Below are 17,865 nucleotides of genomic sequence, written 5' to 3'. Positions count from 1 at the left end.
TACTAGAGGGTGAACTTCCCGATGCCAGTGTAGACAGCAGCCCCAATCGCCTTCCCTGCTGAACATGACTATATCAAAGGATACATCACAAAAACAAAAAGTGCTGACAATTTTACTCATTTTCTAGAATCACACTGAGGAAGAGAAAGAACAAACAGCTCCCACAGAGGCTTGAAGTCACTGAGATGCTTAGCTATAGGATGAAGCCTCAGGGTTGACCAGATGACCAGTCAGTGCTCAGACCCTCCCAAGGTTTCTTTGAAGAATTTAGTTCATATTTCATGGTCCAGATTTTAGGACATCTTTCCAGAAAGACAGAAAATACTGTGTTATTTCATAGTCTGAAAGTCTGCTTCCAGAAGGAATGCTCATGCCTGGGAGGATCCTTCAGGCTCTTGAGTATTCCCCGAGACAATCGGGATGGCCAACCCAACCCTCACAGTCACTGTTATGCCCTCTCCCCTGTTTTATGAAATGACTGTAGTCAGGACTGAGGGGGCGTGAAGGGCATGAAGGGCGTGAAGGGCATGATTCATGATTCTTGTATTGCAGGCAAGCTCTTGTCATTGTCATTGTAGAACTCTTCCAGACTCACAATTTAGGTCTTCCACTGTGAATCTGCCACACGGTCCACAAAGATCTTCCACCAAAGTTTCAATTTTCCTTTCTCATTTCCCTGGGCCGCCTTTTTGTCTACACGATTTCCACCTGGCAGCCAGAGCGAAGGGCCAGAGTAGTGGCCTACTGAGCAATCTCAAGCAACCGTGCCATTTTATTTGGCATCAACAACAGTGTTTGTTTGGTTTTAATTTGAATCAAAAATAAAAAGTCAAGAGTCTACATGCAAACCCAAGGCGTTGACATTTCTTGAGAAATCAGATCTGGCCATTCTGAGCCTGTGCTGTGCTCTGGCAGTGACTGGAGGGGGCTGAGGCATGGCTGAACTCCTGGGCTAAGGCACAGAGTGTCCTCAGCATGAACGACCAATGCTGGCCACCATCCCTTATTGTGATTTTATTGTTATTTTTTCTTATTGCAGAGGAAAACTTCTATTTCCATTCATGTTTGTGATAACAGCAAGAGAGCAGAAATAATACAAGGGCAAGGGGTGTGTGTGTGTGTGTGTGTGTGTGTGTGTGTGTGCAAGAGAGAGAGAAAGAGAAAGAAAGGGGAAGGGAGAATGAAGTAGAGAATATCTCCTGATAAAATGAACAATGACAGCCTTATACCTTTTATAAGTAAACACTGATCTTTTGTGTTCTCTGTGGTCCCTCTGTAGACTTGAACGTCAGCATCTGAAGTAGTGTCACCTGTGGAAGATAGTTCTCTCTCTCTCTCTCTCTCTCTCTCTCTCTCTCTCTCTCTGTCTCTGTCTCTCTCTATATATGTGTGTGGGTCTCATTTTCTGTAAAAATAAAAGAAGAATCTCTTTTCCAAAGCATCATATCCTTAGATCCAAATTCTGAAGTTAAGGTATTTTCAAAATATCTATCTTGGATTAGTTCAGCAGCATTTGTAAACAAATATCTTTTAGCAGCTATTGCTTCTTCCTCAGCATTCAAACAATTCAAAGAGAGTATAATAGTATACAGTATCAAGATTCTCCGTATATTTTCCATCTTTGTACGGCTTTATTTTAACCTCTATTTCGTTTATTTTTACTTTTATTTTTTTATTTTTTGACAAGTTCTCGTATATCTTTGTCCTGGAATAACTCTGTAGACCAGGCTGTCCTTGAACTCTCAGAGATCCACTTGCCTTTGCATCCCAAGTGCTGGGATTAAAGGCGTATGCTACCACACCTAGAAATCACAGAGATCTGTCTGTCTTTGCCTCCCAGGCATTGGGATTAAAGGTGTGTGCTGCCACACCTTGAAGTCACAGAGGTCAATCTACCTCTGCCTCCCAAGTGTTGGGATTAAAGGTGTGTACCACCACAACAAACTACTTCCTTTTTTTCTTTTTCTTTTTTTTTTTTTACTTTTAAGAACTTTAACCTTTAGCCTGCATATATTTTTAACACAGTGTAAACCACTTAGACATTTTCTTTGACTTTGAATTTTTCTTTTACTGTATATCTCTCTTTCTGACTACATGAGTCTTTACTTTACCAAACAATATCAGTAGGACTAAAGCCGTGACTTTGGCGGCTAGATCCAGCCCATTCCCTAGCTTTCCAGCCTCATGGCAGAGGTACCACAACTCTTTGGCGGTTCAAGGTCCCTGCCAGCAAGCAAGCTGCAACAGTGTTAAACAACACTCAAAAGCTCCATAGTCAGGACCGCCTGCTTGAAAGAGTCAGAGTTTGCCCTGGCAGGACAGCCCAGAAAGCCGGCATTTTAAAACAGCACAACTTTTTTCCTGCTACAGCTGAAAACTGAAAAGCTTTTCATCAACACCGTTTAAGTGTTTTGTGGCAGGACCTCTTTTTTTTTTTTTTTTTTTTTTTTTTTTTTTTTTTTTATTTTTTTTTTTTTTTTTTTTTTTTTTTTTTTTTTTTTTTTGTGGCAGGACCTCTTAATGAGCTGCAGGGTTTTGCAGCTGAAGCTGAGTCAGGAAGCCTCTCTTAGATGAGAGTGCTTGCTCAGACCCGAGAAATTGCTGTTATCAAGAAAACATGCTTTACTCTAGTCTTTCCCAAGCTTTCTCAGGCTTTCTGTGGATTCAGTTATCCACGTTGGGTGCCATTCTGTAGTGAGCTATGGGCTGCTTTCCTGCAGCCCTGCTCCTGATCGCCGGCTAGCTTGTGCCCCCAAATAACGACACACAAATTGTATTCTTTTAAACACTGCCTGGCCCATTAATTCCAACCTCTTACTCACGTCTTGACTAACCCATATCTAATAATCTGTGCAACACCACGAAGTGGTGCCTTACCGGGAAGTTTCTAGCTTACGTCCATCGTGGGCTGGAGCTTCATTGCGTCTGTCTCTCTCTCTGAGGAGAGGCACGGCAGTCTGCCTAACTTAGGAGAGGCGTGGCATCTTACTGATCCTTCTACCTCACTTCCTCTTCCTGTTCTGTCTACTCCACCCACCTAAGGGGCGGTCTATCAAATGGGCCAGGCAGTTTCTTTATTAGCCAATGAAATCAACTCAAACAGAAGACTCTCCCACATCAACATATATATCCATATCCATATCTGCTAGATCCAGAGCGCTCCAATCCTCTTAAGGCATTTTATCCCCTGATTGTGGGCAAGCCCCTATAGCTACCCTGTAAAGAACGGAATCTTGTATGGAGAAACTTCTGGAGTCCCAGGGCTCAGCTAAAGAAGAGTGTGAAGCTCCTTTCTCAAGACCTTTTCCCTGGAAACCCAGCTGCCTCAGTGTGAGGTGCTCAAGTCCTAAGTGGGTATTCCAGACCACAGGAAGCAACAGCCTTCAGACAGTTGATTGCAGCTTGCTAACTTAGGATACTCTGCATATTCTTTGGAGGAAAGAGAAAGGTCCAATCTTTATGTGCAGATGAGTCTACCCCCAGAGCCTCAAGTCACCATTAGCTGCCAATTCTTCCCAGCCATTGGAGCACAGAGAGAAACTGTCCCTTGACTTGTCCCTGTCTTAGTGACTGACTTACAAGAACAGTATGGCTCAGAATGTAATATTTGGTTGGTCTCTGCCACTGAGTTTTGAAATAACGGATGACAGCATTGGACAAGCCGAGCAATTCGTTCTAAGAGTTGCCTCAAAGTGGTCATTCTACTTGCTTATTTGTGTATTTCTTTCCCTCTCTGTTAGAACCGAATTTTATATCTGGGGACAGAAAAGGGCATACCAGACTATGGATATAGACTTTACTTTCTTCCAATCATGTCACCACTGATTTGACCATTTCTCTGTAATGTGCCTCAGGTTCCATGTCCCACAGGGGCTGATATCAACAAACATCCGACGAGCAGAGAAGTTGTGGAGAACAGGGAGCTAAGGTACACTGGGAAAGTCCCGCACAACCTTTTCATTCTCAATGACGAGGAAGACTGTGTTAAGGCACTCATTTGGATGAGAAGCAACTCCATCCTCACAGAAGGTAAAGTTACTGTAACTGCAGCCTTTCAGAATAGCATTTTATTTTTATAATGAGGCTCATTCTTCATCTAGTTCCAGTGTATAATTAGTGTCTAATTAATTCCAACCAAATCATTCATCTGTCATGCTTTGTTTTCCAGATTAATTTACAACTTGTTGTCATTTTTGGATACCCAGAATGTTTTCTGAGGGAAAGAAAAAGGCTTGAGATAGTTTAATTATCTATAATTATTTTATTACACAAAATGAATATCCGAAGAGCAAAGCATGGCTAAAATCATTAACTAATTAAAGAATAATTTAATAAGCAAACATGTTTAGCAATTATATGGAAAATATGTCTCCCTTTGTGAAGCTGAAAAGAGCCAGGAGGAGGAAGAAAGGCGGGCGTTGGAAGGGCCTTTTCTTCTTTTCAGGACCCATTGTTCCCTTTCTTGCTGTTGCCCGCACAGTCCTCCCATAAATAGACACATTCGAGCTGCAGACCACTTTTTGAACCCAACTGTGAAAGTAAAACATTTGTACAAATGCCTGCACCACTCAAAAGCATTTCCCAGGCATCTTCTTCGCCATTGTTTGGATTTCTTTGAAATTGTTTGACTCGTGAAACAACTAGAACAGAGCCTGCTTGCCCGCATGTTTTTGGCTGAAACCTGGGAGCCAGGAAATAGAAGTGACCATGCATTCAGCCCTTCATCTTCCCTAAGATCAGATTGAGTCCCATGGCTGCCTATGGGGAGAGCAGAGGTTCTCATCCTCACTGGCAGTTCAGACTAAGGACATAAAGACCCCTAAGTGGCCAGGAAGTGGGCATCAAATTGCCAAATTAAATATCTTCATATGTTAAGTATTACTCCATTAATTAATATAGTCAATGCAATAGAATTAAATACAGTTCCTTCTGATTTTCAGTTAATGACTTAGGTCTTTCAAAACTTCTGAGGTTAGTGTATTCAGGGCATGAAGCAGTTAATGGGGATCAAATGGCATTCGTCTCATTTCTAGATTCTATTTGCTAGTATGATATGAACTATTTGTCTCTAAATTTATGAATGAGATCGGCCTGTAATTTTCTTCAACATGCTTTCCTTGTCCGGTTTTTAGCTTAGGTGAATACTAGCTCCACAAGGCGATTCTGGCTCTTGCCATGTTTTTAGAGGAGTTGAAATAAAAGTAACCTAAAGGTTGGATTTGAGTCATCATAAGTCCACACAGATCTAGAACTTCTGCCAGAGGTGGGATCTGTACGTGAATCCAGAAGGCAGCTGTAAACCTGTCATAAAACATCTTCAGATTTGTGTCTACATATGTTTAAACATGTTTCAGCATTTGACTCTTTTTTTTTTTAAATAACCACCATAGTTTTAAAAACCTCTAGATTGACCTGGGTAGGCTTCAAGATTTCATGGGTGTCAGTGTGTGGTCATTATAAAACGCTAAGAAATAAATACCTTAGAGGTGCAGGGCATGCAGTCTGTACTGCAAATATCCATCTCTGGGGCTGCAGCAAGAGAGCAGCCCCAGAAATACCTGCACATGGCTGTGCGCCAGGAAACCTCTACAGTACCAGGTAATGAGCCGTGTTTGCTGAGTTCTCTTTAATCCATATAACTTGGGACAAATTACATCAAATCATCAGACTTGACGCAGAACATCAACTCCCTGAGAGAAGAAGAGCCAAAGAACACAGCATGTTCATCCTAGGACTGCAGCTCGTCCTGACAGTGGGCAGGGTTTTAACCTTGAACTTGGAGTGTCTGAGATGATGGGACCAAGAAATGGGGCCTTTGAGAGCAGCAATGCAAGCTCTTCAGGTTGAACCCGAGAGCAGGCAAGCAAGAAGCACTTCAGTCTCCTGCAGGTGTTTTTCTTGTTTGTTCTCTTGATTCTCAAATGTGAGGGAAGGCCCTGCCCTCTGTGAACCTCTGTGAATGTGACTGGCTGTCAGAGTCGGTGGTTTTCTGAAACTGACTTTTTAGATTTAGGACTGTCTGCTGCCATTGTGAAACCACTCTGAGAGTCTCTTCTTTTCCACTCAAGGGCCAGAATAAGGAACGTATGGAAAGTTGTCCCTTGTCTTAAATGCAGGCTCTCCCTGGCCCCATCACCCAGGTATGGGTTGTTAGCACTCAGACAAAGTCCAAGCTTGGAGGGTATCTGAGGAGCCCAGCCCAGCCCAGTTAAATTAGCTCTGTCTAGAGGCCTTTTCAAGTGACTTCTCATGTGTGAAGACGTAAGAAGGAAAGCATTACCTCCTGCCTTAGGAAACTCTCTTTGGAGCTTTTCCATAATTCAAGTCACATTCAGGCCTGGTTTTAGTTAGTCCCATTCAGGCCTTGGTCTTGAACTTATTTTCCTGTCCCTTCCTCCAGTACCCCACACCCTTTTGGAGCCATCCCTCCTCCCACTGATCAGAATCCCAGGGACGCAATCTAAACCCCAGGACAGGTGTGCCTAGGACAGTCGCCCAGTTGGCTACAGAGAGCATATCTCCATGTGGGAGCCAAGAGCCAACCCCAGACAGCTACCTCTGTGGGAGCTTCTAGAATACAGCATAGAGCAAAAGCAGCTTGAAAAGAGGACTCCGCTTAGATCCCTCTAACATGCCCTGGTCTTTGCCGCAGCTGCCAGTATGTCCTCTGGGAGGCAAGGCCTGCATGGGAAGCATTTGCATACCTCGTGTGGTCCTCTTGATGACCCTTCGTCTCCTAACTGAGCAGTGTGAATCTCATCGCTAGACTTGGTTGTTCACGTTTTTATTTAAAAAAAAAAAAAAGTTAATACAATATATTCTGATCTCAGTTTCCCTTCCCTCATCGCTTCCGGGATCCTACCTTTCTACCCATCCAACTCCACTCTTTCTTTCTATCTCTCCTTAGAAAACTAATAGACAGACAAACAAACTGGATTTTTTAAAAAAGAAACAAACAGGAAAAAAAAAACCGAAAAAAAATCAAAGGAAACACACCACACACACACACACACACAAGCACAACTTATAAAAATAAAATTAGAAACTATAATATATAAGAAAAAGAGTAAAGTTAAAAAAATACCTGAACAAAGCATTATAAAATCAAGTCTTCCAATCTCCCAGAATACCATTGAGTTCATTTTGTGTTGGCGTCTACTCCTGGGAGTGGGGCCTACCCTCAAGTATGGTTTGTACAGCCACTGAGACACTGTTGGAGAAAACGTATTTTTCTTTTGCAAGTGGTTGACAATTGAAGATAGCTTCTAAGTTAGGGATAGGGCCTTGTGTCCACTTCCCCTCTAAACTCTGGGACCCCAGGTTCATCACTGGACTTTCAAGCCCCCTCTAATACTGCCAAATGCCTCTGCGGTCTTCCTGGTGCTGCTCTTCGAAAGGAAAACAGCTGTTATAGCAGCAATGTCACAGAGCCATCTAGAATCTAGAGTTTGCTGAAATTCCAAGCATGTCATATTGATAGATAGATAGATAGATAGATAGATGATAGATAGATAGATGATAGATAGATAGATAGATAGATGGATGGATGGATGGATGGATAGATAGATAGATAGATAGATAGATAGATGATAGATTAGATAGATAGATAGATTAGATAGATAGATAGATAGATAGATAGATAGATAGATAGATAGATAGATAGATAGATAGAGATATATACACATATATAAATGTACATATATATGTGTGTGTATGTGTGTGTGTATATGTGTGTGTGTGTATCTGTAATTTATCTCAGTGTCACTTGTATTCACACCAAGCCTGGTGTGCAGTGGGTGTTCAAGAAGGTTTTAGTGCCTACAAGTGAAGACGACTCACGGTGGTTTTGTTTTTGTGTCTGAAATAGGGTCTCGCTATGTATTACAGGCTGGCCTCGATCCTTCTCTCTGGGTTCTGGGATTCTAGGTATGCATCATCTTGCCAACTCTCACATTGAGTCATATCAAAAAACTCTACTCTCAGCCTCACCTGGAAATTGGTGGCCAGCTGTGATGACCGGTGACCCCTTGGTTGAGACTGATGCATGCTTATGAATCTCTTTGTGTTTCCTGCAAGAGTGCACATTGGCTGAGCAGACCGAGGGGAGATCCTCACACTGAGTGACACCAAGTTTGGGGGTTGATGGCATCAGTTCAGTTTTAGGACCCACCGCTTTCTTGAGCAAGTTATCAGACCCCTCTGTAGGTTAGGCTCTGGATGAGATCTTCCTTACATGGGATGTTGGGAGGATTTGATGAGTCAAATGCGTTGTTCTATCTGATCCTCAGTACAGTGTCTCAGCCACACTAAGAATTCCATAGACACAAGCTATTCTGAGTGTTAGCATAGCCCTCAGTATCTGGTTTCCCTTCCCAGGGTTTCAGTTACCGCTAATCAACAGAAAATAGGAAACAGAAACCTTAAGGATATGAAAATGTTAAGTGGACTCTTTCAGAAATAGCCAATGCCTAAGTTCTGAATTAGAGACTATTCTCAGTAGCATAATGAACTCTTTTGTAGTCCTGCCCAGGACGTGAGTCATTCTTTTGTCCAGGGTATCCACTCTGTATACACTACCTACCTGTTAGTCATTTAGTTCCTGTCCTGCTTATCAGAGCCACTGTTACAATATGGCAATGCTTGTGTTTAGGTATTTATTTAATGACCTCAAAATACAAGAATAGTGATGTTGACACTTTAGTTTTACCCAAAGAAAAGCCGCAGGGTGCTTCCTTGAAGTGAATAGGTATACATTTGGGGCAGGTATGTATCTTTGGAGGGAAAGACAGTATTTGCCTCTGTGTGTGGTTTCTAGCATCCAGTGTTGGTCTCCAAATGTATCCCCTGTGGACAAGGGGCCTCAGAGGCAGTACAGAGCCCACCAGATACCAAATTCTCAACACAAAGGAAATGTATTACTCCAGAGAGACAGAGGGGCAGAGGGGGTATTGTGTGGGGTGGGGGGAGCTGCCTCTAGATTAGGCAAACCCAAACAGCAGATGGTTTCCTACAGGAGTGGGGTTTTAAGCAGAAAAAGGGAGAGCCTGTGCAAGGGTGAGTTGATAAATCCCGATTGGACAGGCTAGTCAATGTAGCCAAATAATGGATTTTGATAGCTGGGCCTTGGTGCTCAGTCTCAGGAATGAGTCAGTTATCAAATAGAGAAATATACCTTAAGGCTAGTTTAGGAATGCAGTCTAATGGTTTAGCAAGGGAGAGGGAACGGAAAAGGACAAAACCAGCCAGTGCCATGTTTGCCATGCTTGGAGCTATTAGAGAACCCTGTCAGGGGTTCTGCTTTGGTGTTTCTAGTTCACATGATGTAGATACTTCAACCTGAAGAAGCTTCCTTGACATGTGGATTTCAGCTCCTGCTATGCTGATAACAGAGACCCCAGGGGTATCAGTCTTGACATGAAAGATAGAAACCCATACACACTGGGGGGCAGTCCGTTGTGTAGAGACATTGTAGCCTTCATGAGAGCCCGGGATGTCATTGAATTTGGAGAAGCCTTCCCCCACCCCCCAAAAAAAGGAGTTGAGCTCCTCTTTAACAAGGGCCGAATAACTCAGTTTTCTGTTTGTTTATTTGAGGGGGGGTAGAATTTGGATGGACATTGCGCAATCGCACTATCACCGTGGCTCTGAGAAACAACATAACACCCAAGATGAAGAATAGTTCATTTTCTCAGTCAAGTCTCTTTGCAAGACTTGCGTGGCTTGTGCGGCTGCTGGAGTCCATGTCGATGTCTGTGCCGCCAACAGAAACCATATGGATGTCCAAGATCTGTGTTGCCCGTGTCGCCACCGGAGACCAGGTTCCATGACCTGAGCTGCTGCGGAAGTTCATGATTCGTGTTGCCATAGGCTGCTATGGGCAGGGGAGCTTCTTTCGTAGCGGCGTCAATGACTACAGCCTCATAACTGAGAATTAGAGACACCGAAGGTTTCTGTGACAACCCACCCCCCCCCCAACAAATAAGAGAAATAGTCCAGACAGGAAGCTTAAAAATCGTGATAAAGATGCTGAAGTGTAGCCCTTCACAAGGTATGGCTTTTGGTGGGTGGGGGTGGGACTCAGCTTTCTTGAAGGGAGTTTGACCGTGCTCCAGTGAGTAGATCAGCAACACAAATTGCACTTGGTTTTTTGAGGGGAGGTCCCAAGGATGGGAGGGTGAACCTTGGGGGGGAATGGAAGCAAATGTGATGGGGTGGGGCATTGTATGAAATTTCCAAAAAATTAATAAACATATTATATTGGGGGGAAAAGAAAGACAGCGGACCAATCCTTGATGTGGGAAGCAAGCTCATGAAGGTCAGAAGTGGGAGATGAAGGCTGAGTAGCAAGTAGAAGATGCACACTGTGGCCACAAGGCCAAGCTTAACTGGCTGCTTCTTGGGGAATAAGAACTTCGTGAGGGGCGATGACCAAAGGGCCGTGGTGGAGGTGACCTTGCAGTCCATATTCCTGTGTCAGCAGAGAGACCTTGATCTGAAAGGTCAGGCTGCAGAGGATGACAGCAGTCAGGTGAGGTGGTGCAGCCGCAGGTGCGAGTGGTGGGCAAAGTGGTCACATTGACGTTTGGTGGTCTGGTGAGCGCAACCACTTCTGGTTCGTTCTCTAGTTAGCTGTGGAATGGCGGTATTTGAGGCCAGAACCAGGAAGTCAATCAAGAATAAGGCTGTGTTTCTTCCTGCCCGTGGCTGAGTCGGACAGTCAGTTGTCCAGGAAGAGTGGGGATATTCTTTGTAACAGCTTTTACTGTCTCAACTAACTTCCCCTCGTATACAGATGGTTGGTGATGGGGGCAGGGAAAGGTAACCAATGATAGACTCTTCTCCCAAGAATCTGAGGAAAAGAAGCTGAGGCAAGAGGATCGCCAGGAGTTCTAGGCCAGCCCAGGCTACATAGTGAGTTCCAGGCTAGCCTGAGTTTATCTATGGGCTAGCAAGATAGCCCAGCAGATAAAAGCTCTTAGCATGCAAACCTGACAACATACATTTAGTTCCCAGAAACAACGGTGGACAAAGAGAAGTGAATCCTGAAAGTTGTCCCCTGACCTCTGCACGTGCATTGTGGCATTCACGTGCCTGCATTCATACCTCACACACAGACACACACACACACACAGACACATACGCACACATACACAGACACACACACAAGCATGCATGCACACATACATAGACACGCACGCATGCACAGGCATGCATGCACACACAATATTCAATAATAAAATTAGATTTTTTTTTTAAAGAGAAAGAAACCTCCTGTATCTACTGGCTGTGGCAGGGAGGCTTGCCCATCTCTTTGGAATCAATCCACTTCCTAAGCCCTAGGAAAAGACAGGTAGGCTTCCCTGTAGCACAGGATCGCAGGAACAACGAGTGTTTCTGGGAGGAGTAGACCCCTGTTATACACACACAGATGCCACTTCAGAGTGTGGCCCTCCCCCAGCTGCTGTTTGACACGACAGTCCTCTGCTCCCACAGGGGAGCCCAGTGGCCATGATGGAAGCAGCTGAGACTCCATTTTCTATACTCTAGAGTTACAGATGTCAATTATCCCAGCTCCGGGCCCTGCTCTGAGTTGTGGAGAATAGCGAGTGACGTCACAGCTCAAATGGTGGCTCTCAAGTACAAACAAAACCAGCAGTGTTCAGCTGGGGGGGGGGGGTCTAATAGAACCCAGCCACTGATACATCAGAGCCGTTTGTGGCATTAATTGAGACTAATTGAAATTCATCTGCTCTTACTTCTGTGCTTTCCCTGAAAATAAAAAGAAGGGTGCAAGTAAAGTTAAAAACAACAACAACAACAACAAAAAAAAAAACCAAAGCCACCCTAATGGCTTGAAATGGATCAATTATTTTCATCTGTACCTAAATACAGTTTACTGCCTTATTAAAAGCGTGTTTATAGGAAGAACAAACATTAAAATTCCAGTGCACGAGTCGCCGTCGACAGAACCTTTGTTGCAGCGAAAACATTCTTCCCTTCATGAATGAGGGAAAAATGAGGCAGGTCAGGCTGGGGTCAGAGAAACCTTATGCTCTAATTTATAGAAAGCCTAAAGAGTTATTATTGTTTGTTTGTAGGCAAGATATGCTTTGTAAAGAAGTGGTGTTTTGGTAATGTTCTACAATTTTTTAAAAATTCTTTCATTAACTAGCAATTTCTTGATTTCATCCAGATAAAATCCCAGTTAGAGTATTTTAAAGCCAGGATTGCTCATCCATCCGCAAGTGCAGCGCAGGGCTCTGGGATATAAAGCCTGCTCACTGTGAGTTCCCTGGACCCACCCACTGGCTGCCGTGTGACTTTGACCTCTCTGCTCTGCTTTCTGGGGGAAAAAAAACAATAAAACCTATCTTCCAGGCCTGTCTGGGGATGAAGAGGTCATACAGAATGACCATATGTCTCTTTTGAAGTGGACGAAGAAAATTGAAGTCTTTGTTAAAATAGAAAAGAATGGGGCCCGAGAGATGGCTCAGAGGGTGAAGGCCTGGTGAGCCGAGCTTGAGCCCTGGAACCTAAGAGAGTGGAAGGAGAGAATTGGCTCCACAGACTGTCCTCCAGCCTCCACCTGCACACACACAATAATAATAATAATAATAATAATAATAATAATAATAATAATAATAAATGAAAATTTAAGCAATAAAGCTAAATAGGAAACAGGAGGTGTGGTGCTGTACACCTGTGATCCCAGTATTCGGGAGACTGAGGCAGGCAGATCACAAGTTCAAGGTCAATTTAAGCTACAAAGCAAGTCTCAAAAAGTAAAACAAACAACAACCAAAAAAAAAAAAAAAGAAAAAGAAAAAGCCAGTTGCCAGTTCATGTCTGCAATCCCGGGATTGGGAGGGAGAGGCAGGAACCCGGAGTTCAACTTCATGGTCAGCCTTGGTGACACAGCCTGGGAGAACATCCTTGTTCAGCCCATATGCACAGATTTTTCTCAGTTTTTTGTTTGTTCATTTTTTTTCTTGAGTTCTTGAACTCCAAAGTTGCAGTCCGACCTCTGGGTCACAATGGCCTTCCTTTCTTCCTAAGCTGCAGTCTCTCCCAGAATCCTCCTTTGCCTTTGGGGCGCCTGGGTGGTGGTCAGTGAGGTCCCAAGCAGGGACAAAGCCGGTTCTCCCAGTATCTGAGCCAGAGAATAAAGTGTCTTTTGGCCTCTCCTGGAATGATTTCTTAGGTTGTTCTGTTACTTTTGTGGTAAATGTCGGACTGGCGGGGGAGGTGGGGAGCCCTGTATTTTATTCCTTGAACTTAATAGAGAGATTAAGTTAGCTTTCCCTTCCTAGGAAGGCATCTTACCCTTAAATATGAGGGGATTTTCAGACCTTTGGCACCGTAACTGTAATCAGGAACCAGGATGATAAAACTGACACCCTCTCCCTTCATGAAATAAGTCACAGGCCCTCATGCCAAGGTGCACTGCTGTGGCTGCCATCCCAGGTGTGACGGGTGTGACCTGTCACGGCTGCTAGTGTGTTCACTCCTGCCTTAAAGGGAGTACCAGAGGCAAGGGAGTCACTGTTTCCAGAAATTCTTATCTTAAATGCCAGGTTCCCACCCTTCCCTGTCGAGAGTGAGGGACAGACAGTTAGTTCACCCTCACCTCACCCCTTCCTCTCCACCTTGGTGGTCAGCGCTAAAGCCACGCCCCCCTTCTCTGGGAAGCTACTTTACATGGCTCCTTTCAAAGACAGCTGCCACTGAGCCGAGAGTGACTTCGTGTTCCTTCTCGCCAAGGTCATCTTTGGGGCTCTTCCCCGGGACCACGCCCTCCTTCCCAGGTCTGTAATCTTAGTGAGGGGGGAACTGGAGAATGTATTGTCTTCCTCTGTCTTTTTATTACACATTCGCCCAGAGTTCCAATCGGCCACCATCCCTCGCCATTTGAAGGTGGGACAGCTCGTCCTTCATCTGCCACCTGTTGGGTCAAGTATGAAAGCTGGTCCTATCTCGTCTGCTAAAGAAGAGGAGCCGGAAAGCACACCACGACTAGGGTCCTCTAGCAGACACTGGCCGCAGAGGAGACCCTCTAGTCACCCACCTACCTTATGGTGGCCTCACACGCATACAGATCCCAAAGCAGTACTGGTACTCTTGTTCCATTTGGGAAGCTCTCCCCGCAAAGACTCAGAATCCTAAGACACTGAGTCCTGGGATTGCATTGGTGACATTCACCTTTGACCAAAGTCTCTCTGAAGATGTTACAGCAATGGCACATGGACCTTCATAACCAGAGTCTTTTTCACCCCCTCCATACAGGACCAAGGTGTTCTGTGCCTGGGAGACCCCATGCATGTTTTTTGTCTATCTCCTAACAAAAGTAGGCAGCTGTTGGTAAAGTCAAGGATTTTCTGCTCCTTCCTGTTCCTTACGCACTTATCCTCCAGTTCATCTGAAATACCCCGCACCACCACTTGCATTCTCTGGCTTTTGAAATCATCCTTTCCTTTCATACTTGCAGATTCGGGACAATCTGGGTCTCAGGCTCTCATTGTCCTTCTACCTCTCTGTCCCTCTTGTGCTCTCTTCATTCCGTTTCTGACTTGATTAACCCCTGTGATGTGATAATTATACAATGGATAAGCTTCATCTCAGACATAAGGAAGTCCTAAGATCTGAAATCTGAAACAAAGTCAGCACCACACTCTAAAGATCCTAAGAGCCACATGCTCTCACGGCCCCTTTAGAAAGCTGTGCTTTCTCTGCCTGATGCCTGACTTTCTCTAAACAGCACAAGGGGTTTCTTGTCTCCCTATGTTACCATGGCACCTACATGCAGGAGTGTTATTTGACACAGTTGGCTGTAGTTACGTATAACTTTGATCACACTGATGATTATATAGGATTTTGTGAACTACACTGGAAACCTAAAATCAGAGCTAATACTGTCAGAACTACCATTGTTAAGGTGAACATGTTTGCATTTCATAGCCCACCCAGTGACTTAAGGACTTCCTATCGCGCGCATGCGCACTGAGTGAAGTTTGCACTGGGGCAGTAGGCACGGTGACTTGAGGGCATGCGCTCTCCTGTCAGAGCATGGTGGTGGTTCGCAACTTTAATTCAAAAAAAAAGAAAAGAAAGGAGAGGAGAGAAAAAAGGCATGCAAGAGCAGAGAGCAATTGCCTACTGAAAATGAGCGACCAGGGAAAGCTTCCATAGTGCAGCCACACAGGCACTGGGCTACCGTAGCTGTGGTCCCGGGGGTCAGGCTACCGCTCAAGCCGACAGCAGATCTTGACTGCAGCATCCACACCATGCTGACTTGGCAGATATCCAGAAGGCAAGGGTCAGGGAGTAAGGGAGGCTTGCACCAAGGTTCCCGAAGACTGCCGAGAACGGACGGTGTGTGTCTGGGACAGATTACTGGCAAGGAGGCTGCCAGAGGGCGTGAAGTGAAACTGTGTAGTGAAGTTTAAGTTGCCGTGGAAACTCTAGGTTTTAGATGCCAGGAACATGGAATGCTCACCAAGGAAAGGTGTAGCCATCAAGTAGAGATGGGCCAAGAGAGATGTTATATATGTTAAAGGTAGCAGAGCCCTATGGCCATCCAGGCCTGCCAAAGCCTGTTGAAGCCCACCATAAGCCCTAAGTGCCAAACACGGAACAAACAGCTTGGTATACCTTGCTGCACTTTGGTCAGTGGCCTGAACCTTCCTTGCTGTCCTCCTGTCCCTCACTTTTAGAATGGGAATGATTACCCTGTTCTATCGTGAACTTAAATTATAGGAGTTCCCTTTTTCATTCTGTAGGGGCTCAAAATCAAGAGAGCATCTGAAATCTCAGGAATGGCTTTGGACTTCCGAATAGGATTGGGATTTTAAAGATGAGGGTACTTTTGGACGTTGAACTGAAATGCATTTTGCATTATGAGATGGGCATGAGCCCATGGAGACCAATGGAAGAATGACGCAGTTGGGATCTGAAACTTGCCCTGTGGACTAGTGTGTTTCAGCCCTTGGCTCTCAGCAAGGGACCAAGGGTTATTTGGGGAGATTATGGGACCTTTAGGAAGTGGGGACCTCAGTCAAGAAAGTGAGTCACTTGTAGTACGCCTCATGAGTTAGAACCCAGCACAGATTTCAACCCGGGTTCTCTCTACCTCATTCACCGACATGGACAAATCACCTGTGCTGCTATGACTGCTGCCAACCCTTCCCTACCACGAAACTGAAGCAGAACGATTCCTCTCCCCTTAAGTCGGTTCTTTTTGAGTGATTTGTTGTGGTAACAAGAAGAGTAACTGGGGAGTAGAGGAAGCCTTGAGTGAATGTTTGAGGAGGGGATGAAGTCCCAAGTAGATGTCGACATGGGCACAGCCATGTCAAGGATACCAGTCTCTCAGACCCGTGGGAACTGGCAAAGCCTTCCTCCTGGTGAAGCTGGGAGGAAATTGGCAAAGCCTTCCTCTATTCCAATAACCAGTGTTTACCAACAACTGACCAGTGTTCACAAAACTCGACCCTCCCCTTCCTCCTGCAGGATGCCTGCAGGCTGACACTGCTCCCCTACGCTGACCACTGAGAACAGCGTGTTCCTTCTCTGCTGTAAAGAATCAATACTCTGAGTGAGGTTTGTTATATAATTAGTGCTGGTACTGCTGTATCAAGGTGAGCATAGCCCAGCTTCTCTGTCTCTCTCTGTCTCTCTCTCTGTCTCTCTCTCTCTCTCTCTCTCTCTCTCTCTGTGTGTGTGTGTGTGTGTGTGTGTGTGTGTGTTCTTTCTCCCTTCCCTCACTGCCCCAGTCAGGTCAAGCTCCAGCCTCATGCATCATGGAGCCAATGATAAAGTATATAAAAGTGCTGGTGTTGTACTTGGCATATCAGAGTCATAAACAAATTGCCTCTGAAATTTCTTTGCATCTCAGTCAGCCCCCACTGTTGGCCACATTCAGAGAGACGGGTTTGGTTGCATGATCCATCAGTACCATTCCAACTGGAGTTGGTGATCTCCCAACTCTCCATGAGTCCCACCGTCTCCATGAGTGAACGCACCCCTCACGTTCCTGACTTTCTTTCTCATGTTCTCTCTCCTTCTGCTCCTCATCAGGACCTTGGGAGCTCAGTCCGGTGCTCCAATGTGGGGGCTCAGTCATTTTCTTCATCTATCACCAGGTGGAGGTTCTATGGTGATATGCAAGAAATTCATCAGTATGGCTATAGGAACTGGCCTTTTCAGGCTCCCTCTCCTCAGCTGCCCAAGGGACTAACTGGGGGCATCTCCCTGGAAACCTGGGAACCCCTCTAGGGTCAAGTCTCTTGACAACCCTCAGGTGGCTCCCTAAATTAAGATATATGCTTCCCTGCTCCCATATCCACCCTGGCGCTGGGCTCTGATTCTTCTGCATGGACGGGCTCTGTGGGAGCCTTCTCAGCTTGGTCGATCACCTTCCTGGACCTTGGGGGAGTTGGGAGGACCTTGGTCTTAGCATAGAGTAGGGAACCCTGATGGCTCCTTGGCCTTGAGAGGGAGGGAGGGGAGGTATGGGTGGAGGGGAGGGGAGGGAAGGGGGAGAAGGAGGGGAGGGAAGGGGGAGGAGGAGGGGAGGGAAGGGGGAGGAGGAGGGGAGGAGATGGAAATTTTTAAATATAAAAAAATAAACCATGAAAAAAAAGAAATTTCTTTGCAAAGTAAAAGTGAGAAATGATGAAAAAAGAATTCCCAATTTCAGGAAAACAGCGGAAAGAAAGATCTCCCATGGAAAAGCTATTTCAAAGGCAACAGATTGGACTGGCGAAGCCAACAGACTGACTTCGTTGTGTCAGGCTGTTAGCTTGTCTCCTTGTGGGTCTGTACTATAGTCTGACTTATTTCCAGACAAATTATAATGGGATTCTTGTA

General features: G+C 45.1%; 1 protein-coding gene across 1 annotated transcript in view; it reads left to right on the top strand.

Annotated features, from left to right (window-relative positions):
• The window catches only part of Cfap61 (cilia and flagella associated protein 61), a 273,757-nt gene that overhangs the window by 186,807 nt on the left and 69,085 nt on the right, over positions 1 to 17,865 (top strand). Inside the window, exon 21 of the mRNA XM_042055131.1 lies at positions 3,855 to 4,029. Within this exon, the coding sequence (XP_041911065.1) occupies positions 3,855 to 4,029 (175 nt within the window). The remainder of the gene's footprint in view (positions 1 to 3,854; positions 4,030 to 17,865) is intronic.

This window comes from Arvicola amphibius, chromosome 5 (genome assembly GCF_903992535.2).
Source record: "Arvicola amphibius chromosome 5, mArvAmp1.2, whole genome shotgun sequence".
NCBI classification, from domain to species: domain Eukaryota; kingdom Metazoa; phylum Chordata; class Mammalia; order Rodentia; family Cricetidae; genus Arvicola; species Arvicola amphibius.
This window is presented reverse-complemented; position numbering and strand designations above follow the sequence as displayed.